The 25886-nt window shown below is 52.7% G+C and overlaps 12 protein-coding genes across 12 annotated transcripts; 6 read left to right on the top strand and 6 right to left on the bottom strand.

Annotated features, from left to right (window-relative positions):
• Positions 1 to 492: 492 nt before the first annotated feature.
• Positions 493 to 1505, bottom strand: HD553DRAFT_344945 (uncharacterized protein; the record flags this gene model as incomplete). The annotated part of the gene is made up of 3 exons (XM_046183049.1): positions 493 to 1104; positions 1170 to 1361; positions 1437 to 1505. The coding sequence occupies 3 exons, from the start codon at positions 1503 to 1505 to the stop codon at positions 493 to 495; spliced, it is 873 nt and encodes a 290-aa protein (XP_046034184.1).
• A 1181-nt stretch (positions 1506 to 2686) lies between these two features.
• Positions 2687 to 3509, bottom strand: HD553DRAFT_117636 (uncharacterized protein). Its single transcript, XM_046176464.1, has 5 exons — positions 3361 to 3509; positions 3277 to 3294; positions 3091 to 3208; positions 2833 to 3010; positions 2687 to 2710 (listed from the first exon to the last, which is right to left on the bottom strand). Exons 1-4 carry the CDS (start codon positions 3454 to 3456, stop codon positions 2889 to 2891), a joined length of 354 nt encoding a protein of 117 aa, XP_046034183.1. The 5' UTR covers positions 3457 to 3509; the 3' UTR covers positions 2687 to 2710; positions 2833 to 2888.
• Positions 3510 to 3952: 443 nt separating this feature from the next.
• Positions 3953 to 5525, top strand: HD553DRAFT_317262 (uncharacterized protein). Its single transcript, XM_046180737.1, has 2 exons — positions 3953 to 4189; positions 4258 to 5525. The coding sequence occupies exons 1-2, from the start codon at positions 4123 to 4125 to the stop codon at positions 5088 to 5090; spliced, it is 900 nt and encodes a 299-aa protein (XP_046034182.1). The 5' UTR covers positions 3953 to 4122; the 3' UTR covers positions 5091 to 5525.
• Positions 5526 to 5894: 369 nt separating this feature from the next.
• HD553DRAFT_326039 (uncharacterized protein) lies at positions 5895 to 6912 on the bottom strand (the record flags this gene model as incomplete). The annotated part of the gene is made up of 4 exons (XM_046181668.1): positions 5895 to 6587; positions 6680 to 6739; positions 6761 to 6777; positions 6885 to 6912. 4 exons carry the CDS (start codon positions 6910 to 6912, stop codon positions 5895 to 5897), a joined length of 798 nt encoding a protein of 265 aa, XP_046034181.1.
• A 981-nt stretch (positions 6913 to 7893) lies between these two features.
• On the top strand, positions 7894 to 9701 carry HD553DRAFT_361963 (uncharacterized protein; the record flags this gene model as incomplete). The annotated part of the gene is made up of 3 exons (XM_046183982.1): positions 7894 to 8179; positions 8292 to 9346; positions 9463 to 9701. 3 exons carry the CDS (start codon positions 7894 to 7896, stop codon positions 9550 to 9552), a joined length of 1431 nt encoding a protein of 476 aa, XP_046034180.1. The 3' UTR covers positions 9553 to 9701.
• Positions 9702 to 9720: 19 nt separating this feature from the next.
• HD553DRAFT_317260 (uncharacterized protein) lies at positions 9721 to 11433 on the bottom strand. Its single transcript, XM_046180736.1, has 5 exons — positions 11343 to 11433; positions 10478 to 11211; positions 10298 to 10392; positions 10065 to 10219; positions 9721 to 9978 (listed from the first exon to the last, which is right to left on the bottom strand). Exons 1-4 carry the CDS (start codon positions 11395 to 11397, stop codon positions 10180 to 10182), a joined length of 924 nt encoding a protein of 307 aa, XP_046034179.1. The 5' UTR covers positions 11398 to 11433; the 3' UTR covers positions 9721 to 9978; positions 10065 to 10179.
• A 321-nt stretch (positions 11434 to 11754) lies between these two features.
• On the bottom strand, positions 11755 to 13269 carry HD553DRAFT_276168 (putative SUMO activating enzyme; the record flags this gene model as incomplete). Its single annotated transcript, XM_046177942.1, has 6 exons — positions 11755 to 11944; positions 12045 to 12195; positions 12274 to 12449; positions 12538 to 12653; positions 12786 to 12959; positions 13093 to 13269. 6 exons carry the CDS (start codon positions 13267 to 13269, stop codon positions 11755 to 11757), a joined length of 984 nt encoding a protein of 327 aa, XP_046034178.1.
• A 695-nt stretch (positions 13270 to 13964) lies between these two features.
• HD553DRAFT_344938 (mitochondrial protein Pet127-domain-containing protein) lies at positions 13965 to 17635 on the top strand (the record flags this gene model as incomplete). Its single annotated transcript, XM_046183048.1, has 13 exons — positions 13965 to 14907; positions 15082 to 15204; positions 15293 to 15359; positions 15449 to 15678; positions 15765 to 15814; positions 15893 to 16018; positions 16088 to 16213; positions 16288 to 16410; positions 16488 to 16546; positions 16612 to 16737; positions 16806 to 16869; positions 16995 to 17190; positions 17259 to 17635. The coding sequence occupies 13 exons, from the start codon at positions 13965 to 13967 to the stop codon at positions 17633 to 17635; spliced, it is 2610 nt and encodes an 869-aa protein (XP_046034177.1).
• Positions 17636 to 17834: 199 nt separating this feature from the next.
• On the bottom strand, positions 17835 to 18982 carry HD553DRAFT_352147 (acyl-CoA N-acyltransferase; the record flags this gene model as incomplete). Its single annotated transcript, XM_046183669.1, has 6 exons — positions 18794 to 18982; positions 18623 to 18700; positions 18436 to 18531; positions 18287 to 18331; positions 18075 to 18197; positions 17835 to 17957 (listed from the first exon to the last, which is right to left on the bottom strand). The coding sequence occupies exons 1-6, from the start codon at positions 18839 to 18841 to the stop codon at positions 17835 to 17837; spliced, it is 513 nt and encodes a 170-aa protein (XP_046034176.1). The 5' UTR covers positions 18842 to 18982.
• Positions 18983 to 19120: 138 nt separating this feature from the next.
• HD553DRAFT_117455 (uncharacterized protein) lies at positions 19121 to 21429 on the top strand. The gene is made up of 6 exons (XM_046176462.1): positions 19121 to 19312; positions 19399 to 19443; positions 19516 to 19607; positions 19690 to 20165; positions 20246 to 21061; positions 21136 to 21429. The coding sequence occupies exons 1-6, from the start codon at positions 19150 to 19152 to the stop codon at positions 21179 to 21181; spliced, it is 1638 nt and encodes a 545-aa protein (XP_046034175.1). The 5' UTR covers positions 19121 to 19149; the 3' UTR covers positions 21182 to 21429.
• HD553DRAFT_117456 (tubby C-terminal-like domain-containing protein) lies at positions 21430 to 22728 on the top strand. The gene is made up of 4 exons (XM_046176463.1): positions 21430 to 21915; positions 22023 to 22319; positions 22455 to 22531; positions 22669 to 22728. Exons 1-4 carry the CDS (start codon positions 21678 to 21680, stop codon positions 22693 to 22695), a joined length of 639 nt encoding a protein of 212 aa, XP_046034174.1. The 5' UTR covers positions 21430 to 21677; the 3' UTR covers positions 22696 to 22728.
• A 522-nt stretch (positions 22729 to 23250) lies between these two features.
• HD553DRAFT_352144 (Thiolase, N-terminal domain-containing protein) lies at positions 23251 to 25411 on the top strand. The gene is made up of 9 exons (XM_046183668.1): positions 23251 to 23476; positions 23561 to 23661; positions 23756 to 23842; positions 23930 to 23987; positions 24064 to 24106; positions 24185 to 24432; positions 24510 to 24958; positions 25028 to 25126; positions 25225 to 25411. Exons 1-9 carry the CDS (start codon positions 23357 to 23359, stop codon positions 25265 to 25267), a joined length of 1248 nt encoding a protein of 415 aa, XP_046034173.1. The 5' UTR covers positions 23251 to 23356; the 3' UTR covers positions 25268 to 25411.
• Positions 25412 to 25886: the final 475 nt, after the last annotated feature.

The following is a 25886-nucleotide window of genomic DNA, read 5'->3' as shown; positions in this document are numbered from 1 at the left end:
GATCAAACACCCAAGATCTAGCATATATGATGACTCGTGGGACTTGTAAACGACCATAAATGGAGCAACAATACTCAAGGATATGTACTGCCAATTGGCGCTTGTCCCTTCCTCTGGAGTGGTTCTTGCAATTGAATGTGGCCTCGCCCTTTAACGGAATTCTTTGGCTGGACAAATTGCAAAATTGTGAGATTTCGAGTTCGGGTTTAGGGTGCATCGCAAAAACTACAATGAATCGGTCAGAGTCTTACAAATTCTCAGTCTCACAGTATTCGACCGTTCTATGGGTCTAGTTGCTAGTAAAGTAGACAGCGCGCGATAAGCTGAGATGGTCTGAACCGTTGTAGTGAATCTTTGCGCGCTGCGCACAAGCCACCTTGAGGCTGCGTAGAGCTTGAGCGGTTAGGCGCCGTTTGCAAGGGCATCATGTTGTCAGAAGATGTACTCTACAGGAGACCATTACTCGGCAAAACAATCACATCGGCGCGATAGTCACGCCTTTTGACCCTCGACCTGAGTCTGGATAGTCTGGTCCATCTTGGGCTGGGAGGGTGGTTTCACCTTGCCGTCATCAGCGTCCGCCAACTTCCATTCGGCTTCCATCTTCTCCAACCTCTCCTTTGCCTGCTTCGCTCGCGCTTCTTTGTACCCCGGCTTGTACGTCTCGGGGACAGGCAAGTCCTGCTCCGCAAACGCCTCTTCGACTCGCGCCTGTAACGGGTTCTTTCCTTCCCCTTCCTTGCCTTTGGTTCTGGACTTGGCCGACTCGAGCAGGTCGTCGCGCTCGAGATACGAATTGAGCCATTCGCGGAGCAAGACATCCCTCCCGCATCGAAGGGAGTACAGGTTATTGAACGCCCGCTTGATATCCTGCAACCAGCAGAACAAAGGTTGGTCGATAGTGACCAGCCCGATGAGGGCTTCGAACTCTTCCAGGTCGTCGCGGTAGTCCAATTTCAGACTATTGAGCTCATCGGCGCAGGATATGACTTGATCCTCGTCCTCGAGGAATGGCAACAGTCGGAAACGAGCCAGACCGTTGCGGTAGTTTTTGGCAAATTCGGTCATCAGCGTCAAGAGGTGCGGTCCGTGTCCCTTTTCGTCCTGCACAATAGGAGAAAGGGGGTCGGTCAGTCTTGCCAGACGATGGCGATTTAGCTGCATCTCACCTCCAGCTCATCGATCTCCTCGCCAAGGACCTTGACGATGTCTTGTACAGACTGAACCAGTCTGTCAATCACCTCGCCGTTCGGGAGATCCGCAACCTTTTTGCTCTTTTCCCTTTGTCTCATCATCCACTCTTCTTGGTGGTCTTGATCCTTCCGTGCTTGCATTGCCTCGAACTGGCGAATGGCTGCCAGCTGCGCATAAATGCCATGACAGATAGGGTCAGCGTGAGCAGCAACACCATATACCACTCAAGACCATGCGCTCACTCTGGCTTGTTCTAGCTCCATCAAGGCATTGCCAAGTTCCGAATCAGGTTCAACTCCAGGTGGGATCATGATAGCGTTTAGAGATAGTCTGTAATGTTCAGCTTGCGGTCTAGGCTGATTCGAGACCGCTCGATACAAGGTTCGAACGAAGAGCCGGCTTTTTAAGTCTCAGCTATCAAGCGATTCCTAGCCAGCGATCTCCCTAAACTCGTTCGAGAATCTCCTTTGTCTGTCCTTTTACCCCCAAATTCCCCTGACGAAGCGCAGGGCGCACGCGTTTCAGCCTGCTGTAGCGCACGTGGTTGCGCTGCCCCAGACTCGTCAATCGGGTTCGTCCATCCGTTTGCGAGTCTGGTTGACTAGGCTGACCTCGAAGTGGCAGATCCATTCCTTACCTGAATCGAGGCGAACATCCGGACTCTATCTTGATATTCTTTGAGACGAAGTCCAAATCCCAGTCGAGAGGGTTTGCGAAGAGTTTCGATACGTACTAGTACAGTAGATCCACGATATTTGCCTTGAGCGGACCATTGATAAGAACAATCGCTGATAACGCCATCGTTTCCCGTGTATACAGTATTTTCGACAGGCGGACAGAACAACGTCTGGCGAGAGCCCTATCACTGTCCGAGACGAAGAAAATCCATAGCATATTCCCGGCTCGAAGATCTGGCACGGTACACGACGCACAAAGCGTAAAGGCCGCATAGGACCCATTGCTTCTTATTCCTCCTTGTGGATAGCCTCTCGAATCCACCCCCGACCGAATGATTGAGGCCCCGAAAATCTACAGCATCTCTGTGTTCGACTTCTCGTCGTGACGATTCGCGTCGATCGATTAGATTCCCTCGAAAACCACTACTGTACAACATCATTCCCGCCCGTAATCCTCGTTTTCGAACTGATCCAAGAATACTCTACTCTTCCCGCATGACCATCTTCTTCGAAAATCCATCATCTCAAAGTACAATTCATATACCTGAACGGATGAAATCACAGGCGGGCGGCTCTCTATTTCTCCGATCCGGAAGTCTTCTGTAATTGCTTCTCGATGAATTCCCTGTGTGATCTGTAAAGTACAGTTATATGACGCCCAGACCAGACCAGATCAGCTATACTACACTATGGGTTGTTGTAATGTACCGGGTCTTTGCAGTAAATGGGAATGAATGAAAGAGAACAAGAACGAAGAACTTACATGGCGCTAAATGCGTAATTCTCGACGTGCCTGTCGACGATCCGGCCTGATTCATCGATGAAGAACGTCTCCCGGCCTACAATATGTACGAGAATGTTTCAAGTTCGATATCAGTAAACTAAGACTATCAGAAGGTGCTGTACTGTACTACAGTAGCACTGCGCAGAGTTTGAGACCGGGACTGGTATTGGGGCGTACCTCTGACTAGACCGAACATGATGGGTTTCACGCCATAAGCTAGTTGAACCTTCTTGTCAGGTGTCGGATAGGAGAGGATATGTGATGCCGTGTTTCTTTGCGAAAGCTGATAGACGTTCTTGGGGATCTACAGTGTCGAGAAAGCGGATGTCGTATAAGTACAATGATGATAGTGATACTGTAGAGACATCGCGGAGGAAGGAATGATGATGATGATGATGATGATGATGTTGTTGTTGTTCGTGGTGATCGACGTACCGGAGCTGATCCCGACGACTTCCAAGTCGAGAGCATCCCTAAAGCTGGGGATATCGGTCACAGCGTCCTGAAAAGAACACACTTCTCCAGCACAGGTGGGACCGCTCAGAGAGGGAAACTGAGAGGTGGTCAGCCCTGATACGAGATACCAAAAATTCTACACATGTGACGCGAGAGGCGATTTACGAAGAACAAGGCGATCCTCTATCAGACGGACGGAACGCTTTCAGCTGGTGGTTCTCTGATCTCGATGGTAGACTTGCGACTTGCCTTTGAACCGATAGGAACCTTGTAGAGTTCTCCGTCTGTCGCACGCCGCAGTTCGATGATAGGAGCGGGTTTCCCCACTAGGTCTGGCGCGGACATGATTTTGTAAGTAAATTGAGCAGGTTCGTAAGCTCAGTATTCAGGCATCCAAGAACACACCTGTACTACACACGGTACATGGCTGAAATCTCCCGTAGTCTTATACCTGGTTAACGAATGTGTTGAAAGTGTAGCACGGTCTAGAAGATCACGAGGTGGAACTTGACTCATATCTGATCTGATACCGCCGATCTCCCGGATGCAAATAGGCCGCCGTCGGGTGCAGTCCCACTCGTCATCATCGTGAGCATCGTCGTGACCATTCATTCGACAATGGTCGCCTGAACTTATTACATGGTCAAGGTCGTGCAGAGCCCCTTCCTACTTCGAACTTCGGTGGCATTCAATCAAAGTCGAACGATCGAGCCGGGACGGTTCGCAATCGCTAGAACACACCCGGCAGAGGTGGCCACCGGGGCACAGACAGCAGCATCATCATCATCATCATCATCATCATCATCATCATCATCATCATCATCATCATCATCATCATCATCATCATCATCATCATCATCATCAAGTATCGTTGTTGTTTAGGTCAATCGTGACTTCTAAGCCCATCTTATAGTGAAATGGTATTCTTCGTATAGAAGAGAACTGTCACCGAACAGCTACTATTACAGCTACCTACAACCGTCTACTTTGATCACGACAAGCTCTGGAGCCATGTCGGCTTCCACCCTATTCGTCAAGCCCGCTCGGGCACTGATCGTTGGCGGCACCGCTGGTATCGGTACGTCACGTACTCGTTCTTCCCCATGCAGCTAACTAAATGAGAATGTTCGATCATCGTCTATCCAGGTAAAGCGGTCGCCATCAATCTCATTTCGAACCTCCCTCCCTCGTCAAAGATCACGATCGCGGGGAGGAACAGGTCGTCCGTCGAGTCGCTTCTGACTCCCGACGTCGATTTCCAGCCGATCGATGCAGCCTTGATGGCCCGTGTCAAGGAATTATCAGCAGACTATATCCGTTCGATCGAGAGCTCGACACTTCCCCAGGTCGACCTCTTGGTCATGTCCCAAGGAATCCTCTCGACACGAGGCCGAACGCCGACAAGCCCCGAGAACATCGACCTGAAGATGGCGTTGTACTACTACTCTCGCATGTTGCTCATCAAGGAACTCCTCCCCGTTCTTTCGCCTACGGCGACGGTGTTATCTATCCTCGATGGGAAGCGGTCCGATATCCACGCTTCCTCGATCAACTGGACCGACCTGGATCTCGCTCATGAAGGGAACTACGGACTCTCTGCGGCGCGGAACCACTGTTCGTCGATGACGGACGCCATGATGGAAGCGTTCGCTGCACATGAACAGGAAGGTCAGGAGAGGGTGTTCATCCATTCTTATCCCGGCGTGGTCGATACTACAACTGGCAACCCGAACAGCGATCTGCCCGTCTACGCCAGGGTTGCACTCTCCGCACTGCTTTGGGTGGCAGCGGTCAGTCCGGAGAAATGCGCAGAGTACATGTTACAGGGCGCGGCTACGGTTCGGAATAAGGGAAAGGGTAGATACAACATCGACGAGAAGGGAAGAGAGGTCGTCAAGAAGCACATCGGGGACGACCTCAGAGGGAAAGTGTGGGACCATACGTGGGACTTGATCGATAGCCAGCCGAATCCCAGCTGATGATGGGTGTCATCTCTCCTACCACCTTCCGATCGTAATGTCGGTACTTCATCGTCAGGTCAATACGATACATGCGCTACCGCGATACCTAGTAGTATAAGCCAGATTTGCTCCGCCTGTATGGCCGACGAAACCCATGGACTTGGTCGTCCTTCCTGATAGCATCCTTCGCTTTCTGCCACATCGTCGTAATATATTACCCATACCCCTGACTCGTCAAAACTCGAAATGGTCAAAGGGGACCTGGCGAGGAAACGCACTGGGGTCTGAATCAATAATGACAGATACTGTAGTGTGATCTGGATTGGAATACCAGGACGATCTCAGAGTGTACAGGTAAAGGCCGTCGATCATTCCAAATACAAAGTATCGTATCGTTACATGTCGTCAAAGGTTGTCGTATAGTCTCGCGGACTAGAACACGTTCGATAGTGGAAAAAAATCGTGTATGCCATGTGTTTGAGAGTGCTCGTGTTCGTCCGGATCTCAATGACCCGGACTCTACCCCGATGGACCCGATGATCCCAATCGAGCCGACCTGGCCTTACTATTGTATCCCCCTTCCCATCTTCCGATCCTCTACTTCTCCTTCATCCTCGTTACGCTCGTGAAAAGTGATCGAAGCTAGACCAGACTATCTTTCTTCTGCTCCATCATCCCTTTTTCCTGAGCGGGCAGGTCGATCGCGTGTGATCGGACCAGATCGGCTTTGACAAGTAGGGTCTGACCTTGTTGTTGCTATTCGGGACGAGTACGGATAACGGCGAACAGTAGATATAGGGCAATAAGAGAAGAAGATCGAGGTCAACGACGAAAGTCCCATCGGTCAGCCTTCAACGCCCTTCCCAGACCTCTGACGTAGTATGCCTTAAAACTTTTATAAAGACTTGTGATCCGACTCACCAGCTTCCCACTATGTAACAAACTCCCCAACCTGATCTTCCTCTCCCCCTTCTTGACCATCTTGTCCGCATGTTCGGTCGTCGGCAACGTCTCCAACCCGAGACCGAGGGGGTCTTCGAAGGTGGTCAAGGATTTCTTTATGTCATCCGGATGAGCCTGGGAGATCGAAACTGGATTGTTTTGGTTGTGGGAGGGTCGGTCTTTGGGGGGTTGGGAGATGAGCGCCCCGGGTGAGGTTGGGTGTGAGTCTGAAGGTGATTGGGTGTTCGATCCTGCTGCTTTCACCAGCTTCGATTCCGGGTATCCTTCGGCTTCCTGACCAGTCTGCGCAGCGCCCTCTGATTCGTTCGACTTCGACTTCGTCTTCCCAAATCCCAGTCCGAGCCCGAGACTCAATTTGGACTTGACACCTCCCGGCTTGGTAGGGTTGGTATGAAAAGGAGGAGGAGGAGCCGAAGAATCAGAGTTGGACTTGGAGTTGGACGACGAGGAGGGAGAAGATGACGAAGATGGCGTGGTCCCGAGAGTGGCTTCGCACATGGCCCGATCATAACTCTGCAAATGCTGGACCGTGGGGGATTTTTGACGGTCGAGCTGCGAGAGGGAGATGCCGGGGTTGTAAGTCCGGGTGGGGTTCGGGATGGAAAAAGGACTGCATATGCCATGGCTTCGGGAATGAGGCTTACCGGGACGGACATGGTCGAGGTCTTCTGTCGAAGGGGGATATCTAAGAAGCTAGGAAGGGGCTAGTGCCGGTGAAGAGATACCGTCGAGTAGCGAATATCTAGATGGGCTCCATTACATTGTCGTCAAAGGTCAGGAGTTAGAAGCAGGCGAGACCATCTGCTGCGCTTTGTATTTACAGTATCATCCGACGATGCGACGGCGTACGGGCGATCAAGAGATCAATCGGGTCCATCGTGATGCTTGATGTGATGGTCGACACCCTTCCTTTGACCACGTTGTTGCGAAAATTGTTCTATCGAATGACGCAATAGAAGTCGAGAGGAACATCAGGCGCGGATCATCCAAAGGCAGGCAGCAAGTGCGGGCGGAGCGGTCAAGGCGTTTCAGCTACGAGCGGTCGTTGTCCGGGTATCCCTAGTCGCATAACGATGCGACCAGACATCTCGCCTGAGACGGTTCAATTTGGGAAGTTCTGTGATCTGTGATTCAGTTTGATCAGAAACCTGAGATGCCCCGGGCCGAGCAAGCGGGAAAGGACACGCGCGGGACCAGAAAGTTGATCGTTTCATCACTCGCAGTCGCGCGTCACCGCATGGCGTGTGGGCCGATTTGCTCTTTTATTCCCTTCACCTTTGCCGCTTGAGCTCGCCCGCCTCTCCGGGTGAGGGTGAGGAAGGATCACACGATCACAGGCTCGGAGTCGTTCGCAGTACGGAACGGGCGGAAAGCACGAAAGACCCGAACGATCGAACGTGTTCGAGCCCCTCGTCTCATGCGTCTCACTGCGTTGTTCTGTCGCGGTACGTCGGCCGTTTCAGCTGATCCCCCCGTCTTCTACGCCACCGCGTAGCGCCAAGACGGTTGATCCAAAGGCAGGCATGAGCAGAAGAGAGGGCGGTGACGTCACAAAGGTTAAACCTTGTCGGGGGGATGGTCGTTTTGTGTTTGGACAGCGGGATGGGGAGGAGGACAGCAGGACAGATCAGCGGGTCGAGGGGTCGATGACGACATTGGCATCTCTCTCGCTCGTCATGGTTGTTATCTGATGCGCAGGCGGGTGTGCGAAAGGGTATATAAACAAGAACTCAGGAGGACACAACGACTTATTCTACCCCCACTCGATCGGTCTTCGTCTCGAACTCACATTCTCAACTCGCACCTCTCAACCTACAACTACCCAAACCCAAACACCAAACACATCAATACGTTCATCATGGTCCTCGGATTTGGTAACAAGAACGCCGCTCAGAACCCTACCTCTCCCACTCACCCCACTTCCACCTCAGCCACTCACCCCACTTCCACTCACACCGGCACTGATATCGGTGCTACCCACTCCGGTACTACTGGCGGCACCCACGCAGTAGGCAACGGACCCATCTCCGGGACGGGGTACAACAACTACCCTGAAGTCCACGCGCACGGCAAGACTGGGGAGGGGGTTAGTGGACATCATGTCCCTGGATCGGGAGCGCATGTCGCTGGGACTCATTTGCCTGGTAAGTCGCAGTCGTTTTCTTCATCGCCGTCGTTGCCCCCTTGACATACAAAAGGAATGAAATACTGATTTTAGCTATAATCACCCTTAACTCGTTGTGTGTGGCTGAATAGGAACTGGAGAGCATACCAACCCCGGCCACGGAACTACCCATACGGGAACTGGGCTTGGGCATTCGACGGGTACGGGCTTGACGGGAGGTAACACCCACCATACCACCGGTACGGGCCTTACTGGGTCGAACACCCACCATACTACCGGTACTGGTCTCACCGGTTCGCACACCAACACCAACACCCACTCGTCCGGGACTGGCTTGATGGGCTCGAACACCCACCACACCTCGACCACCCATACCGGAACGGGAGTCACCCCCGGTTCAGGCGCGCCCGTCTACGACAAACATGGTGAAGCGCATTCTTCCAAACTCGGGGCTACCGCTGCCAACCTCCTCCCCGGTAACAACACCCACTCTACCACGGGTACGCACGGTACTGCCGGCGCTCACGGTACCCATGGTGTACATGGGACTCATACCAACTCGTCTGGGGTTGTTCTCGACTCTGTCACTGGACAGCCGCACCACTTGCACGAGACGCACGGGTCTGGGCTTACTGGTTCGCACGGAACCCACACTGGCACTGGTCTTACGGGCTCGCACGGTACCCACACTGGTACGGGATTGACTGGTACCCACGGTACCCACGGTACTACTGGTCTTCATTCGACCGATATCACCGGATCTGGTCTGACCGGATCTCACGGCGCTACGACCCAAACCGGGCCTGGATTGACTGGGACCCACGGCGCTCACACAGGGACTGGCTTTAACGACGCCCACGGTACTAGCACTCACTCTGGTACGGGTCTGACTGGGAACCACGGGACCACCGGTCTGACCGGGGCGGACGGGACTGGCCTGGTCGGAAGTCACGGAGGGGCTCGTGGAACCGGATTGACTGGGACCCACGGTGGGATCGGCGGAACGACGGGTACCAACCACGGGACCCATGGTCACAACACCAACACCTCGACCGTCGGGGCTGGTCACTCTCACTCGCACGGTGTCGGACACACCGACGCCGCGACGCTCAAGGAGGCCGAAAAGCTGGAAAAGAGCGGACATACGCAAGAGAAGATCGGGAGCATGTTGGGTATGAAGAGCATGGTGAGTCTTTTTTCGCTTTTCGTCGAGCATGGACTCGTCTTGTTCGGGGTGAAAGTCGGATCGAATCAATGACTAACTGGATCTTTCGTCTCTTACGCTCGTTTCGCTTCGGACAGGCCGCCAAGGGTGAAGCCAAGGTCATCGAGGCTCAACAGCTCAAGCACCAGACCGGCGCTGAGCCCGGTGTAGCCGGCCGACACATCTGATGCGTCAACCCACCAAGATATCCTCTACCCTCTTCTTTTCGAGATTGAGCTCGTCCGACCGGATTGTGTAATTCGAAGGCCGCTTCAACGGCCCAGAATCTCGTTCAACGTATAGGTCCAAGTAGTTAATTTGACGTGATTGTCTTGTTCTGAATAACGAAACCTTGTTCTTGTCTGTGTTGTTTACGAGGAGGAAAGCCCATGCATGCTCCGACATACAAATACAAAGTTTGATTTCCGCCTGTCGACGTTGATCCGGGTCGCCTTCCCGGATCCAGCGTCAGTAAGGGTCTTCGGTAGCGAAAAGCAGCAATGACCTCGAATGATTCTCGTTATGTGACACAGGTCTCGATCGCTTCGCAATATCGGCTGGATACGAGACCAGTTAGGCCGCACTCAGATTCATGTCAAGGTACCGATCATTTCCTTGGCCATGTCGACATTCACAGAACGCCCCAATTGTAACGTAGGTTAGATCATCACGACCTCGAGAACCGATATGAGATACACACTGTATTCATCGACCGGATGCCCACATCAATTTCTAGGGTATAAAACAGTCTTGTGCGCGAGAGCGAGGTGTAGCCAGGCGTCCCGAAAAGACCACCCACTCGATATCGTTCCAGCTCAATGCCACACCTTGGGCTCCTTGACCGGGTCCAAAGGTCTACAATATCACAATCGTTATTAATGTCAGCCCCGGAATCCCATATCCACAACGTCTGGGTGCCCCAGCTTGACGTACCGGTTGAAACCTCCTCGGCGGTTCATGTACTGCCTCCAAGTTCGTTGTTGCTTGATCTGAGCGGCGCCTTCGACGTTGCCCTTTACTTTTTGGTTCTACTCAAGTTCAAACCGACCACATCGATATCAGACATTCTGCCAAGTCGCGAGTTTCAACAAGTAAGCGACGATTTGGACTGACCTTGGTCGATCCGAACCCTCCAAAGCCGAGCATGGCGGCCATCTCATCCTCTTCGGCTGCCATATCACCATCGTCTTCCTCTTCTTCTTCCCTTCCCTCGCCTTCCTCGGATCTAAATCGATCTTCCCGCATGGGCCCTTTATCAACGTGTTCCCCCCTCTGATCCCTCGGCCTCCTATACGGGGCTGGAGAACGCTCCCGATCCCTTCGGTGGTCTTGTTGTCGACCAGAAGAGTTCGTTGTACCCGGAGGACCAGTAGCAGATCCGCTCGCGGAATGGACGCTCTCTCCCCTTTGAGCCCGTTGGGCTCTCTCTAGTTCTCGCTGTCGACGTCCTTCTTCGATGCTCTTCTTGTCCAAAGGTCGGATAGGAGACCGAGACCTCGGTCGAGATGGAGGTTGTTCGGGGAACGGTCGGTCGTAGGGTCTGCCATTCCTCCTATCCCTATCGCCATCCCGATCGCGATACCCACCACCCCCATCCCTATCTCCTACCCGATGTCCCTCTCGCCTCCGATCGTCATCATAAGGTCGTCTGTCATGACGATCTCCATGACCTCGATCTCGATCCCTATCCGACCGACCTCGATCGTAACCACCCCCTCGTCCGCCTCCACGACGATAATCGTCTTCGTATCGTCTAGACCCCGACCCCGATCCACAATTCCGCCCAGCGTCCCTATCTTCGTACCGCCTGCCCGAATCGCCTTCTCGATCTCTGTCTCTACGATAACCTGTATGTAGGAAGACACAAAGAAATATAACACCCACGAGTACGGCTCAGCTATACGTTCATGACTTGAGCGGGTTGTAAACTATCCGCCGACGATAAACCTCGACAGGCTCGCGAAGCGACAGAACTCACCATCGGATGGGCCACGTGGGGCGGAAGGGATATCGCCAGACTCTCTCGCAGACATGGTTCGATCTACTGGTGAACTATCAGTGTACCAGTGTGCTGACTTGATACAAGTCCTTGAACTCGAATCTGCAGCAGATATAGAGATATAGGGAGCTATGATGCTCGTCCATCTCGGTGAGGACAACTCACGTGCGCGTCGCCCTCCTCGAGAGCCCTTGCATCTGCATACAGTATGAACAGCACGTCATCAAAAGGGCATATGCAAGTCACTCAGACGGCATTGCCACCATGCTTATTTGCTATACACAAGCCATATCATGCTCTATCGGGTTATTCGGCCCTGCGCAATCTTGCGCCCTATACCATCGTTCTTTACGTTCCCGCACACATCAGACCCTTTCAATTTCTATTATATCTACACCTCCTGCTCGACCCCCATCCCCCACCTCGTCGTCGTCCCCGTCCCCGCCATCGTATCTACCGCCAAAAAGTTCATCACCGGTTTCTCCTTTCTGCTCAACGCTCTCAAGATGTCCTGAGCCAACAATCCGCCGAGGATGGCCGCGGTGGGTGCGAACTCGTGAGAGGCGCCGTTGGCTAGGTGACTGTAGGAAAAAAAGATCCGTACCATTTCGATGAGAGCTCGATCAGTCGAGGTCCGAGTGACTAGGGTAGAAGCGTGCTAGATCTGGAAGAAAGACTCACGCGAGGACCTCTCGTGGTGCTTCCTTCATAAACTTTTCATTAATCTTCAACCCCTTCCTCATCGATTCCGCAATCTCGACGAGCTCTCCCAAGTCCTCCTCTTCACTCTGCGGCAACTTCCCTGCATGCCTCTCTTGATACTCCCAGACCGCTACCAAGATTAACGAGTGTTTAGTATCCAAATCTGCCTGGTCCGGGGACCATCTCACTCGACCTGACCCGGACCCACCTTGCACGCCAAGAATAACGCTCGGGACAGTCTCCTTCGTCTGATTCTTCGTCAACCCTTCAAACGGACTGCTCTTCAGCGCTTCGGACAAGGTCCGACAGTCGACCTTTTTCTTGGTCATCTTCGTGTTCGCGTTCGCGCTCCCCGCTTGCCCCGAGCCCGAGGCCGATCCCGAGCTGTCGTCGCCCAAGGATGATTATTCGAGAATTAGACATAGAATCTGGGTAGGGACTACGTAAGCGTGGGAGGATGGGAGGGACTCACGCCATGACCCATTCGTAAGACTGTCCGAGGTCCGCAAAGATGTATCCTATGAACCCGTACGATCCGGCTCCGTAGAACAACTTGCCTGTCCTCCTGCACGCCTCGTTGAGCTTGATCTACCATAGTTATAAATCAACAAGAAAGAAACGAGATGAGCTACTGCTGAGTCTAATGACAACCTTCGACGACCGTCTTGCCCTCCAAGGAACACTCAAAACGGATCGAAAAAAAGAGGACATCCGACTGACCATCTCCTTCTTGGTAAGATCCGTAGCGCAAACAAGATCCACCTTTTCATCCCTCAAGAACGCATCCATCTCCTCCTCCGATCCTCCCTCTTGAAATGGCGAAAGGGTAGGTCTTGGGTCGATCTTGACGAGTGGGTTTAGGGATTGGATCTGCGGGAGGGCCGCTTCGACCCGCTACGAAGGCATAAGTATGTAGAGGTTTCACCGAAGAGTACGGGGGTGTCGGGACGAGATATTCAGGTGGTCAGATAAGCCGACGTTCTACCTTCCACCAAAATAAGATGAGATAATTAGAGGACTGACTGACCTTCTGACCGACCGCCCCCTCATCTTCCCTGAACAACAACCCCGCCCCCAAGTCCATCTCCGTGACCTCCTTGTCGTCCATCACGATCAACCTGCCGACACCGGAGAGGACGAGGTTCTTGATGGTCTCTTGGGCGAGTGAACGGAGGGTGAGGACGAGGATCGTCGAGGAGCGCATGCTGTGGCGATTCGAGATCGAGGTGAGGGTCGAGGTCGAAATGGATGGGATCGAGATTTGAGGTTGCGGTCGAGGTGAAAGGGGATGGCGATGAGAGGCCGAGTTAGCTTGATTCTCGATCACTTCAAAGTAGATAATATTGTCCTGGCTAACCGATTCTGAGCTTCGAGACCCCAAAGACGGATCTGCCTATCATACAGCGAAGCCTCATCTTTCCATGACAAAAGGTATATTCAATTCAGCTTGACGAGGTCGGTACGCCTTCTCAGGCTTCTTGGGGTTTGAGCTCACCTTCGGTGATCATGTCCATATTCGTAGGAGCTCCGTTGTCGGTCATTTTGGCTTGAAATTTGAGCTCGATTTGTGATGAAACACCCGGCTATCTTTGAGCCCTGTGGCTATGTACTGAGTTGTCTTTGTTCAGAATAGATGTCGACAGGCAACATGCAGCAAGGTAGCAAGATGAAAGTGACGAAAGTGACATTCTTGCTTCTCGACGCACCCCTTTGGCAAGTGACAGACTGATTATGTAATCGAATTACGTAATCGATAACCTCTGAGCGGCAACGGGCAGAACTTCGATCTTCGATTCTACTCACAAAATCAACTTTGGGAACCTAACCTACATCCTCGCTTGCTTCTTGCGTGCTCGTCACATACACTGGACCTACTCGTCTGTCAAGGTAGCCCTGAGGATGATACTGCCCCTCCGATGTTGTCCGGCATGCGTGTCATCCGGACCATCCCGGCTCTCACCCGTCCTCCGCCATCGAATCCCTCGAACACTGTATCAACACGACCTGACCACTCAAACCCGGTTCAAAGCCTCTGAAGCTCGGCGCCACCGAAGAGCAGTCACAAAACCTGACAACGAAGGGAACACATCTTCCTCCTCAAATTTAACTTCGAATGGGGTCCATGTACAAAAGAACGGCTCGAGCTCAGGGGTACCGAATCGGAACCGCACGTTCGTCTCCGTCCGGGAGACTGAGGACGTCCCCTTATCCTATCGCGCCATCGATGGGTTGAGTAAGAGTCGAGGTAGGCTAGCGGGGAATAACAGGAGTTCTTCTTCAACTTCAAATTCTTCGAATCCGGAGGATCAGACGAATAATACCGCAAGGACATCGAGAACAAGATCGACGCCGACATCGGACCCTTCATCTTCATCTGCGTTGAGCGATCCAGTATCAGACTCATCGCAAACCCCTTTAAAATCGAAACTATTCAAATGGCTCAAATGGCCCATCTCCAACTCTTCTTCCTCTTCCCTATCAACCTCCTCTTCCCTAACGGACCCTTCATCGGGACAACATCCAGGATCCCCATCAGCATCAATATCTTCATCCGCAATACACGATCAGGACCAGAGGGGTTCAAACAAGGTCTTCCAAGAACTCATGCAAGGTGCCCTCCTCTCCTCAAACTCAAACTCAAACTTAAACTCAAATTCCAACCTCAACCCGCTTGTGGCCCAAGCTCGGAATACAAGGAGTACAAAGTCTGATAAGGCTGTACCTGAACCCGAGGTTGAGGTTGAATCCGAGGTAGTGGTCGATAGGGAATTAAGAGAGTTAGGGGAAGGAGAGGTAGAGGTGGATGAGACCGAGAGGGGTAGGCAGATGGGGTTGTTACAAGGTCAGTTCCAATTCCGAGGCATGATATGGCTGGGAGTTGTTCGGGTTGTTTGTTCTTGCTGCGTATCGAGCTTCGAGCTGATCCTCACCTTCAATCTTCAATCACATCCCCCCCATCGTCATCTTATCCTACCGGTGTTTTGTTATCCGAACTCGCTCGAAACCCCCAACACAGAGGTCGCAGAAGAGCACGAGAGAGAAGCCGGCATCGAATCGTATCAACTGAAAGAGACCATCAAGAAGGGTCGGATAGGGTTACAACACGGGAGGTTGAGTGCCAAGGAGATTGAAATCTCTGGTCAGTTCCGTTTCGCATCACAAAATATCGACCTGTCTATCCTACTGCGTCTGGCATGACTGATCGTACTTTTGGATTCTTGAGGTAGAGGTCAAGCCTGTTCGGGGTGTACCGGTTGCCACCCTGAAACGCGGGTTATCCCGTGTGCTCTTCAAGTGAGTCTCCGCCATCCCATCTCCCAACCCGGATCCTTCTCGAGGCCCTACTAACCACCTCCCTTCCCTCTAATTCTGACTCTATCCAGCCCCTCGGTCCACTTTACCCGCGATCCTCGTTCACACGTCTACAACTTTGATACCTCCCTCGAACACGTCCCCCAGGCCGACCAGTTCGCTTATCATCGTCTACCTCAATACATCACCGCTTCGGAGGACGAAGACTTGTATGAGCTCGTCAAGCGGACAGGGATGAAGTATTACGGATCCACTTCGACGTTGACCAAGGCTCTTAGTCAGATTTACTTTCATATCAGCGGTAAGTGGGGGGGGGGGACATCTGGGATGAAATTCGTTCGATTTGAAATGTGTTCTGATGATGCTGATATGGCGGGTTGGTCGTAGGTGCCAGACCGATCAGCTTGGACAAGCTCAGTCAAGCGTTCGCCAACGAGGTAAGCTGCAGTCTACCGGACATACCGTAATAATCCTATACCTGTTGTTAACCGTCTTCTTCCCCTCGTGCATCGTAGCGAACGGATTTTCCCGCTGGTGCCAAGTTGCCAGCGATGTTATGGGTCAAGACGATGCCGGATGGCAAGTACGCGGTGGACAACGATAAGCGGTGGGATATCGACGAGAATATCTTGTCGGACTTGGTGAGTCTCAATCGCGATTTGTGGATGCGGAAAGAGAAGCTTGTCTCATCACCGGTGTCGTTTATATAGGGTCGAGTGATGGAAAAGATGGTGACCAGCGACGAAAAGGAATTGAAGCGGTTCATGTTGTCTAGCCCCGAATCTGGGGTATCCGAGGACGAGAGGAACGCCAGGGAGGCTTACCGATATTGCAAGGTCAATCCGAGCCCTTTATCTCCTCTCTGGAACGATGTTCGAAGCTTTACTGACCTAAAGGCCTGGGCGCGCAGGGTTCGAAAATCTTGATGCGATCCCAGTTGGATTGTTATGACGAGCGATTACCCGGTTCGGGAACGTTTGACATCAAGACCCGTGCGGCTATGGTCATCCGCCACGATCGAGCGAATTACGAGGTGAGTCGGGTTGTGCGATTAAGAGGGAAATGACTTTCCATGTCAAACTGATCGATTTTATTTTTCGCCCGGCGCAGGAAAACAGCGCATACGACGTGTACAAATTGACCGGTCTAGAAAACTCCTTCGAGAAGGAGTGAGTTATCATTCCTTTCCGAATCCGACTTGACCCGGCTCACACGCCTTGCCGTCTTCATGCAGATTCTACGACATGTGTCGATCGGCATTCTTGAAGTACAGCATGCAAGTCCGGATCGGCGGGATGGACGGGATCTTTGTAGTGTATCACAACACAGCTCGGATCTTCGGGTACCAATATGTCTCCCTGTAAGTCGGGATTTCAAAGAGTTCACTTGATCAAGGCGACCTGCTGAACCAGCCCGAAATCGAATTAGGGCGGAGATGGACGAGATCCTGCACGGCTGCGCGGCCATGGGAGACCAGGCGTTCAAGCTGTCCGTATCTTTGCTTGAAAAGCTACTCGAGGAGGCGACTGCCCTCTATCCATACCAGGCAAGCATTTCGCTCTACGACGCAGCGCCTTGCGGCTCGGGCTAACCAAAAATCGATGCTCCTATTGGCAGACCATTAACCTCGTAGTCGACGCCAGCCAGGGATCAGAACTTCTTGCTTTCGTTACGCCAAAGACGGACGAGCCGGTCGAAACTGCTCCGGTCGTGCGTCTGAAGACCTCTGTTATCAACAAGCTCGACGGTCAAAAGGTGATGGGCCCGGTTGATTTCGAGAGCGTAAACCCAAGGAACCCCTCGAGCGTGAAATGTAAGCACGACTCGGATGGACATACGGCTTAGGGTAGAAGCGCTGACTTTTGGATGTTGGTACTTTAGGGACGATCGAATACGAGATCGAAAAGACGACAATGGATGAGGAAGGCTATTCGCTCGCTCGACGAGGCTTGCAAACAGCTCGCAAGAAGTATACGAACATGACCTCCTTGAACCTCCCTACCGGGAAGACGGCGGAGGATATGAACCTCGCCGCACTCGAGCCCGAGGAAGGGGTGCTGGTGAACGAGAACGAGACTAAGCCATCGACGGATTCGACTGTGGAAAAGGACAAGGAGGAAAAGATGGCCGTTACCAAGTGGAAGACCCCCGACGGGCGGATCCTTGCCCTCAGGAGACTTGCCAAGGCGAGTGGAAAGGAATACGAAGAGAGGTTGCTAGGGACAAGAGGGAAGGAGGCGGTCGTATGGAAGCCATAGATTTGGCAAGGATCTTGTAACTTTGTATACATCTTGCTGCAAGACGATGCAGGTGATCGTATGAGGTACATGTAGATGCGTAATTTCACCAGCACAATGATGTATCGATGCAAGATGTGATCTCCTTTTGCTAGCTTCTTCCTTCGCCTGTTTAAGTTTCTGCGGGACACCAGCCAGGTGACCTTTATTTGCATCGGTTCTACTTCAAGAACTTTTCCAGCCTGCCGATCTCCTCGTCGCCCTCCAACCGCATGGTATCCCACTCGACCAGCGCCTTAGCCCCGAGGGTCTTTTCGTAGAACCCGATCGACGGGGCGTTCCACTGCGAGTTCGAAAGTTAATCGTCGGTCAGCCAGTGTAAGTATAAGTGCAGTGTTATCAAAGCCTTGAATTGAGAGAGACAAGGGATTGAAAAACCCATGTCGACGCCGATACTCACCTTGAGAACACACCACTCGATCCTCCCGCAATCCTTCTCTTTGGCGATCCGTCCGAGATGTCCGAAAAGGACTTTCCCGATCCCGGCCGCTCGTCGTTTAGGGGTTACGTACAGGTCTTCCAGCTGTCGAATCGATATTCACCGGATGCAGGGCGAGGTCAGCGAATACCTCGATGAGGAAATCTGATGGAACAGGTGTTTTAGGTACGTACGTAAAGACCGGGTTTTCCTAGCCACGTCGAGAAGTTGAAAAAGTACTATTTATAATGGATCGTACCCGGTGTTTCAAACGAGGCCCGGTTAGCGAAACGCACTCCATACACATCTACAAATGCTACAAAGCGATAGAAGTGGCGCTCACCAAGGCCATGCCAATAGTCTCCCCCGGATTACCTTCCGTCCCATCTTTAGCGAGGATACAGTTGGCATATCCTTGTTCGAAGATGTTCTTCTTCAACTGTATTATCGAGTTTCACCGATTTCGGGTAAGGCCGGTCGGTTCAGCTCCGGAGCGAAGTGTCTAAACATGAGATCCGGTAACGACTGACCAACTCCGGGGTAGCCTTGACCGCATCGGGTTCCTTCTCGTAGACCGCCAGCTCGGTAATTAAGCCGAGGATATCGGGCTGCAAGCGATATCATTTGCAGTTATCAGCAAAGCAGAAGAGTTAAACCCGGGTGAACGCAGAAAAGCGAGATTTCGCGGCTGGGAGACGTACGATATCGGCCTCGGTGGCTCGGACGACGTGGAAGTCTTGGTTGGTCATCTTTCGGTAAGTTTGGATTATTTGAAGGCTGTTTACTGTGTACTGGCTTTCAGCTGTAGGTACTTGGTAAGTTGTGTAATTAGATAAAGTCCACCGATCTTGGATGTCCACGATGCTTGAGGTGTGAGGCTTCGCTCAAACCCGATGGAACCGAGATTAAGAGTCACGTGACATCGTTGTCGAGGGTACGAGGGTATCCCTTGGGTCATTCATCATCAGGAGGGGATCTGATCAAATTCATTATTAATTGTTCATCCTTCGACCCTCATTCCATAATCCAAGATACGCCCTCGTCTCGTACCAATGTCATGGATCAGACCCTCACAGAAGACGAGAAGATCCTGCTCGCCTTCCGTCGAGCTCAGAAGCTCGCTCGTCGCAAGGCCGCCGAGGAGGGAACGACCACGCAGAACGCTTCGACGGGGACCTCGGTGACGGCCGCTTTCGCCAGGTCTTTTGTGCTGTTACTCGGTAGGCCCGGCCATTGCTCCATAAAAAGCGATGTTCGATGACTGAGGAGAAGCTTTCGTGGTCGCTATGCTTTCCGTGCAGGTTAGGGGTCTACTTCAAACGTCCTTCTCGACTATGGCGACCGACTCGAGGTGCGTGCGCGCATGCTGGTTGTAACGTTGAAGCATGTCATCGTTACTGACATCCTTGTCCCTTATTATCAGTGGACACCTTGACGACGTTGAGGCAGATGGCATTATCCGCCAACCAAACGCTCTCACCATCATTCATTCGTGCGCTGGTCAAGGATAAAGGCGTGAGTCCCCATCATCTATCCAGCTTCCTTTTCGACTTCTGACGTATAACTAATGACAACCACATATCGCACTGTATTCCAGCCGCGAGCCATCCTGCAAAACATCCTCCCCCCACTCCTCATCAACACCGCCCTCGGAACCCTGCTCTTCACATCACATTCCTACTTCTGCTTCCTCGTCTCCCGGCTCGACTTTTTCGCTCCTAAGCCTCTCCCCCATGCCGACCTGAACCTCGACTCGGACTTGAATATAGAGAATACGGAAGATGGAGAGGGAACGATCTTCGACCGCTGGGTTTCTCTGACTAAACGCGGTGAAGCCTTGACTTCCATCCCCTCCCCTCCTTCTCCCTCGCCTTCCTCTTCTTCACATCCGGACGAACACCTCGACGAGCACGAGAACGGACCGGTCTGGTTATCATTCGGAGCTGAGGACCAGATTAGCTTCATGGAGAGCATCCATAGACTGCCTCATCCGACGCTTTTGAGCGCTTTGGCTGGGGCGGGAGCTGGGGCTATTCAGGGGGTAGCTTTTGCGCCGATCGAGAATGCCGTCAAGTGAGTCCAGCAGCGGAGCTCACGTTCAGAATGACAGCCCTGCCAGGTACTGAGCGCGAATGACGCCAATTCTTCGACAGACTACTACAACGAGGCATCACCTCCTGGTCAGAAGCCTTTTCCCGCGTATTCGGCTTCAAATCCTCCACTTCCCCCTTCCGCCCGATCCGCTCTCTCGGTCTCCCTAAATCAGGGCAAGAGGTCAAACAGTTCTTCGGGTTCGGCGAGGGCGTACGGAAAGCCTGGGCTGGGGTCAAGTACGCCATGGTCAGGGACGCTATCGGGTACGCGTTCTTCTTCTCGACGTTTGACGTTTCAAGACGAGTGGGGTTGGCCGTCAAGGCCTGGTTGACCCCGAACGAACAGCTCGTGCTCGTCGGCAACAATTACAACTACAACAACAACTCTATCGGTGACGTCGGGTCAGCCTCCGGGGAGATTGTCGACGAGTACGGACTCCACCCTAAAGCCCCCACCCGGGCCAGGCTAGCTCAAGCCGCATGCTTAGTGACGGGCGGGATCTCCGCCTCCTTCTTGGCCGAATACGCAACCCGCCCGATCCGCAAGATCGAAGACCTAGCGAAACTCAGTCGCACCCGCGCGCCGGGTTTAGAGTTCAAAGCGCACGCTCATGCCAACCCGAGCCGAATAAGAGGACTCGTCAGGCCGTTCCAATCGGGAGTCTTGCCCCTGATGCGATCGACGTTCAAGAAAGAAGGATTACGGGGGTTCTTCCGGAACCCGGCCGAGCTGCATACGCCGTTATCGGACAAGCCTGGGGGGATCACCTCCAAGGCGACCAAGATGGGTTCTGGGGTTAAGGATGTGAGAGGGATCGAGAGGGTCAAGATGCGGTTGACGAGGTTTGGGTGGAGGTTGGTTGGGGTCGGACCTTGGTAAGTGGATTATGGCTCGCTTTTTTTTCGCTTCGGCGCATGCGGGATTGACGATCATGTTGTCTCTCATTCAGGGGCTTGGGCTTTCTGGTATTCGCTTATCTCGGTGGAGAGGTATGACCAAGCGAGACGAGTGTTGTATGGCACGACGAGATGCTAGATGTCTTCCACCTTGAGCGCAAAGCCAGACATCTTTGACCTCGCGTACACAATCGTTGACAATGCACAGTGAAGATACGACTCGCTTGATCGGAAGATAGGGAGAGCTTTGCCCGCATCGGCCTGATGTGTGGCATGCGTCGAAGCTCTGTCCAAGCTGAAACTATAAAGCTACTCCCTTGCTGTACCGATCTTGATGACGTCAGCGTGCGGAGCCGAGAATGCTTAGCGCGGGTCGGCATCCATCGGTCTTGGCTCATATGCCCGAGGCCTGGCCACCTACACGGCCTACACACAGCCCGAAGACATACTCGTATATAAAGGGATTCAACTCGAATGTCGAGGCGATACATCCCCATCTTAACCTCTTCAATCTCGTATACACACTCGCACGTCTCATTCTACCGAGCTCTGAATTCACAACCCGTATCAACAACAACCACAACAGCAATCCACCATGGGCTTCCTCTCCAACCTCGTCGGTCCCGGTCCAGCGCCCCCACCTCCCTTACAACCCGTACCGCAACCTATCGGTGTCATCCCTTACTACACGCAACATCGCGGACAGATCGCCCTCAAAGTCCGGGAGAGGAAGATGTCGTTCAGCGGGGACGATTTCGCCGTAAAAGACGCGTATAACGGGCAGACGATGTTTCAGGTGGATGGGAGTGCTTTCTCGTTCAGGCAGAACAAGTGTGAGTCGGCGAGCGACTAATCAGTTGCTATGTTATATGATCCGATAAACGTATCTTTTCGATGATGAAGACGATGTGTTGACCTGTGTTCGTGACTCGCCTTACAGCCGTCAAAGACGCTCGCGGACAAAAACTATTTACCATCCAACACAAACTCCTCTCCATCCACTCCACTTACCAAGGAATAGACCCTACCTCGGGCTCCGTCCTTTTCACTGTCAAATCCTCTCTTTCCTTCGGGACCAAGCTCACAGCGACCTTTAAGAACCTAGCCGGGGACGGGCGGGACCACGAACTGGTCTTACGTGGAGATCTACTGGATCGGAGTGCGGAGATTACGACGGAAGGTGGGGTGCCGGTCGCTAGGATCAGTCGGTCGTTTGCTAATGCCGGGGAGATCTTCTGTACGTCCTCATCGCCCGTTTATCCCTTTATCGCTTCTTTACATTTTCTCGTATCCTTCCTTTTGTCTGGATAGCCTAGGGAAATACTGACTCGAACCTCCGAATCTGATCTATCATGTCGTGTTTGACCTACAGTCGACAACCAGACGTACATCGTCACCGTCGCACCGGGCGTCGATGCCGCTCTACTATTAGCCATCTGTATCTGCCTCGTACGTCCTCCCACCTCCTCCCCCTTTCTAATCTCCCGGCTCGCAGTTCCTCTTAAGCCAGGGAGAAACAAACGATCAGCTTTGGTGGACGAGCTGCGATGACTGACTCTTGTGAATGTGTTATTTGTGGTTTATAGGACGAGAAGGCCAACGAGAAGAATTGAGAAAGAGGCTCTCATGCAGCCCGTATGCCTTGTAAACTCCCGGTACGGTACAACACCGTACTTTACCTAACCGCCAAGGTCGAAGAAGAAGAAGGTGCACGGAAAGAGGAAACGCTGTGATAGCATGAGAGACTGTTCAAGTTTCCTCTCTGTCGAAGTGTGGAGTGAAGGATAACATGTTGTATAGTCTGAAACAGGAACCGAGAAACGGAGAAGTGGACATCGTGTATAGTCTGCGTGGCCTGTACTGCATATTATGAAATCTATACCCTTTGGATCGTATCGGGATCTGGCTCTTCCTCAGATTCGACCACTCCCGGGGGCATGTACACCAGTATGATGTACCCGGTACCCATGACCGGCTCCACGGAGGACCATCGACCTATTTGCTCATCAAACCGGTTATCGTTGCGACCTGATCCGGTTACTACGGGGTCGCGATGTTATATGTCACGTGACATCTTGCGTCGCCGCTAACCGGGAAAGCTATGTTAGCCGGCTGGCCCCTCTTGGGTGCCCCTTTATCATCAACATCCTCCTTCATATACCCCTTCCCTCCATAATCGAATACGCCTACGACCTCCGTATTCTACAGAAACACAAGCAACTCACAACTCACTTTATCATCACATCGTAAACTTATACAACATCAACAGCAACCATGTCGTCCACGCTCCAATCCATCGCCTCGGCCATCCCCTCGATCGGCAAGGCAAAGCTCTTGATCAACTCGAACGACGATGTCGTCATCTGCAGTACCGTCCGAACCGCCTTGACCAAGGTCAGCTCGCGTTCCTCTTTCTTTCATCTATACTTGTACTCGAGACTGACGACTTGTCATGTTGGGTCGATGTTACCATTGCAGGCCAAGAAGGGCGGGTTCAAGGATACGTGTCCTGAAGAACTCCTCGCCGCCGTCCTCCGGGAAGCTTACACCCGGGCCAAGCTCGACCCTTCCAAGATCGAGTGAGTGGCCAGACCAATTCGATCTTATTTCATTCGACTCCTTGTCGTCTGACGATCACTCATGACCTCGCTCTGACATGTGACGTGTCTGTAGGGATATCGCCGTCGGAAACGTCCTCCCTCCCGGTGGCGGTGCTAGCGTAGCTAGGATGGCCTCCCTCTACGCCGGAATCCCCAACACGTGAGTCTCGATCTCATCTATGCCTATATCTCACTTCCTCAGCACTGCCCAGGCTGATCTATCAGACTTTATTCTCGTCTTGCACAGCACCTCGATCAACACTTTGAACAGACAGTGTTCGTCCGGGTTGACCGCCGTCGTCCAGGTAAGCCGGGAGATCGGGGTTTTGTGCTAGTTGTCGGGACAAGTGGGACTGACGTGATGTCTTTCGGCTTGAATAGATTGCCAACGAGATCAAGGCCGGAGAGATCGATATCGGTATCGGTAAGCCATACTACACTCTTCTCCACCTTTGAAACCCCTCGACCTCAACGACCAACCAATTCCCCAAAAACTTACCAGGTGCCGGTGTCGAATCCATGAGCATGGGCTGGGGATCCGGCGTCATGCCAGAGAAAATGTCCGAAAAGGTCCTCTCATGCCAAGAAGCCGCCGACTGCTTGATCCCTATGGGGATGACCTCGGAGAACGTGGCCGAGCAGTACAACATCTCCAGGGACGTCCAGGATACTTTTGCTGCCAACAGTTACGCCAAGGCTTTGAGGGCGCAGAAGGATGGCAAGTTTAGGAGCGAGATCGTGCCCGTCAAGGTGGGTCTTCCGTCGGAGTTCTACGCACATGCGAGAGAAGGGATTGAGATGCTGATGAAAGTCGACCGGCTCACCAGGTCAAGATCGTCGACCCCAAGTCGGGCGAGGAAAAGGAGATGATCGTCGATACCGACGATGGCATCCGTGACGGCGTCACCGCCCAGTCCCTGAGCAAGATCAAGCCCGCTTTCAAAAAGGACGGAGCGACCCACGCCGGGAACGCCTCTCAAGTCTCTGACGGAGCCGCCGCCGTCCTCCTCGCCAGACGTTCCGTCGCCAAACAGCTAGGCCTACCCATTCTAGGAAAATTCGTCATCTCCACCGTCGTCGGAGTACCGCCCAAGATCATGGGTGTCGGTCCGGCTTATGCCATCCCCAAGGTCCTAGCCAAGGCCGGGATCAGCAAGGAGGATGTCGACCTTTACGAGATCAACGAGGCGTTCGCCAGTCAGGCCGTGATGAGCATCCAACATATCGGGCTGCCTTATGAAAAGGTCAACCCGGTCGGTGGAGCCATCGCTTTCGGGTGAGTTGACGGAAGTGTCTGGACGATTGATGGGGTTGCGTAGCTGATATCGGCGGTTACAACCGATAGTCACCCTCTGGGAGCGACCGGTGCTCGACAGATCGCTACCGCCATGGCACAGGCCAAGCGGGAAGGCAGCAAGATCATCGTGACGAGCATGTGTATCGGGTGAGTTTTCGCTGGTCGTCTTGCCCTCTCATTTCTTTGTTTCAAGCGCAGGTAGCTAATTGAATTGTCGTTTTCGTACTCCGCCTTGTTTCGAATAGATCGGGTATGGGTATGGCTGCGGTGTTCGTCAACGAGCAGTAAATATGTAGGATCAGTCAAAGAATAAGGCGGATATTGTACGATAGGTGGTGATATTGTGAAACGAGAATACATATTATTGTATGGTACAGGCCGTACAGTGCAGCCAGATATGAGTTGGTACTATCAAGGGAATATCAAAGTCGGCAACCTACGCTTCGAGTCAAGCAGAATAAGCTTTACGATCCCTTTGCCAATGCGGCGCCTCACGTCGTGTTGATCATAAGTCCTGCTCCGACCGGATTGGGTATGTATGTCAACCTCTCTTGAAGATAGAGAACAAGGACGTCTCCTTGCTGTTCCCGCATTTTCGCACCCCAAGAGTGTCTCCTAAGTCTTCTCAATAAGTCCCTCGTCGGTGAAGATCGCCCTGCCTATTGGCTGCTAACGAATCCACGAAAGCCCTCCTCTCAGCACGTATCATAGTAGGATAGATTCAATAGCCTTGCGGTGAGATACAGCTGATCGCGCAAGTGGCTTCCGCGGTCTATAGATCTGAAACGGTTTCGCCTGTCATGATATGACTGGCTTCGTGACACCTTTGCAGCACAATGACGCAGTCCGAGAACTGATTCGCTGAGATGAATTATCTGTAGAGTTGGGTTGGGTGACAGAATTAGAA

Source organism: Filobasidium floriforme (assembly GCF_021052385.1).
Source record: "Filobasidium floriforme strain CBS 6241 chromosome Unknown HD553scaffold_21, whole genome shotgun sequence".
Lineage (NCBI taxonomy): Eukaryota > Fungi > Basidiomycota > Tremellomycetes > Filobasidiales > Filobasidiaceae > Filobasidium > Filobasidium floriforme.
Note: the sequence above shows the minus strand (reverse complement) of the source record. Positions and strands in the feature narration are given on the sequence as shown.

What these genes read in the sequence shown, in the direction of transcription:
- HD553DRAFT_317262 (XM_046180737.1), top strand. Translation starts at nt 4,123, where the DNA reads ATGTCGGCTTCCACCCTATTCGTCAAGCCCGCTCGGGCACTGATCGTT. An exon ending in TGGCGGCACCGCTGGTATCG is followed by an intron (nt 4,190 to 4,257) that starts GTACGTCACGTA and finishes TCGTCTATCCAG; the next exon opens with GTAAAGCGGTCGCCATCAAT.
- HD553DRAFT_317260 (XM_046180736.1), bottom strand. Translation starts at nt 11,397, where the DNA reads ATGTCTGCGAGAGAGTCTGGCGATATCCCTTCCGCCCCACGTGGCCCA. An exon ending in CCCACGTGGCCCATCCGATG is followed by an intron (nt 11,212 to 11,342) that starts GTGAGTTCTGTC and finishes TCCTACATACAG; the next exon opens with GTTATCGTAGAGACAGAGAT. An exon ending in CGCCGAGGAGGTTTCAACCG is followed by an intron (nt 10,220 to 10,297) that starts GTACGTCAAGCT and finishes GTGATATTGTAG; the next exon opens with ACCTTTGGACCCGGTCAAGG.
- HD553DRAFT_117456 (XM_046176463.1), top strand. Translation starts at nt 21,678, where the DNA reads ATGGGCTTCCTCTCCAACCTCGTCGGTCCCGGTCCAGCGCCCCCACCT. An exon ending in CTCGTTCAGGCAGAACAAGT is followed by an intron (nt 21,916 to 22,022) that starts GTGAGTCGGCGA and finishes CTCGCCTTACAG; the next exon opens with CCGTCAAAGACGCTCGCGGA. An exon ending in TAGCCATCTGTATCTGCCTC is followed by an intron (nt 22,532 to 22,668) that starts GTACGTCCTCCC and finishes TGTGGTTTATAG; the next exon opens with GACGAGAAGGCCAACGAGAA.
- HD553DRAFT_352144 (XM_046183668.1), top strand. Translation starts at nt 23,357, where the DNA reads ATGTCGTCCACGCTCCAATCCATCGCCTCGGCCATCCCCTCGATCGGC. An exon ending in CTCGACCCTTCCAAGATCGA is followed by an intron (nt 23,662 to 23,755) that starts GTGAGTGGCCAG and finishes ACGTGTCTGTAG; the next exon opens with GGATATCGCCGTCGGAAACG. An exon ending in TACGCCGGAATCCCCAACAC is followed by an intron (nt 23,843 to 23,929) that starts GTGAGTCTCGAT and finishes CGTCTTGCACAG; the next exon opens with CACCTCGATCAACACTTTGA.
- HD553DRAFT_117455 (XM_046176462.1), top strand. Translation starts at nt 19,150, where the DNA reads ATGGATCAGACCCTCACAGAAGACGAGAAGATCCTGCTCGCCTTCCGT. An exon ending in GTCTTTTGTGCTGTTACTCG is followed by an intron (nt 19,313 to 19,398) that starts GTAGGCCCGGCC and finishes CGTGCAGGTTAG; the next exon opens with GGGTCTACTTCAAACGTCCT. An exon ending in TTGGTTGGGGTCGGACCTTG is followed by an intron (nt 21,062 to 21,135) that starts GTAAGTGGATTA and finishes TCTCTCATTCAG; the next exon opens with GGGCTTGGGCTTTCTGGTAT.
- HD553DRAFT_117636 (XM_046176464.1), bottom strand. Translation starts at nt 3,456, where the DNA reads ATGTCCGCGCCAGACCTAGTGGGGAAACCCGCTCCTATCATCGAACTG. An exon ending in AGTCGTCGGGATCAGCTCCG is followed by an intron (nt 3,011 to 3,090) that starts GTACGTCGATCA and finishes ATGTCTCTACAG; the next exon opens with TATCACTATCATCATTGTAC.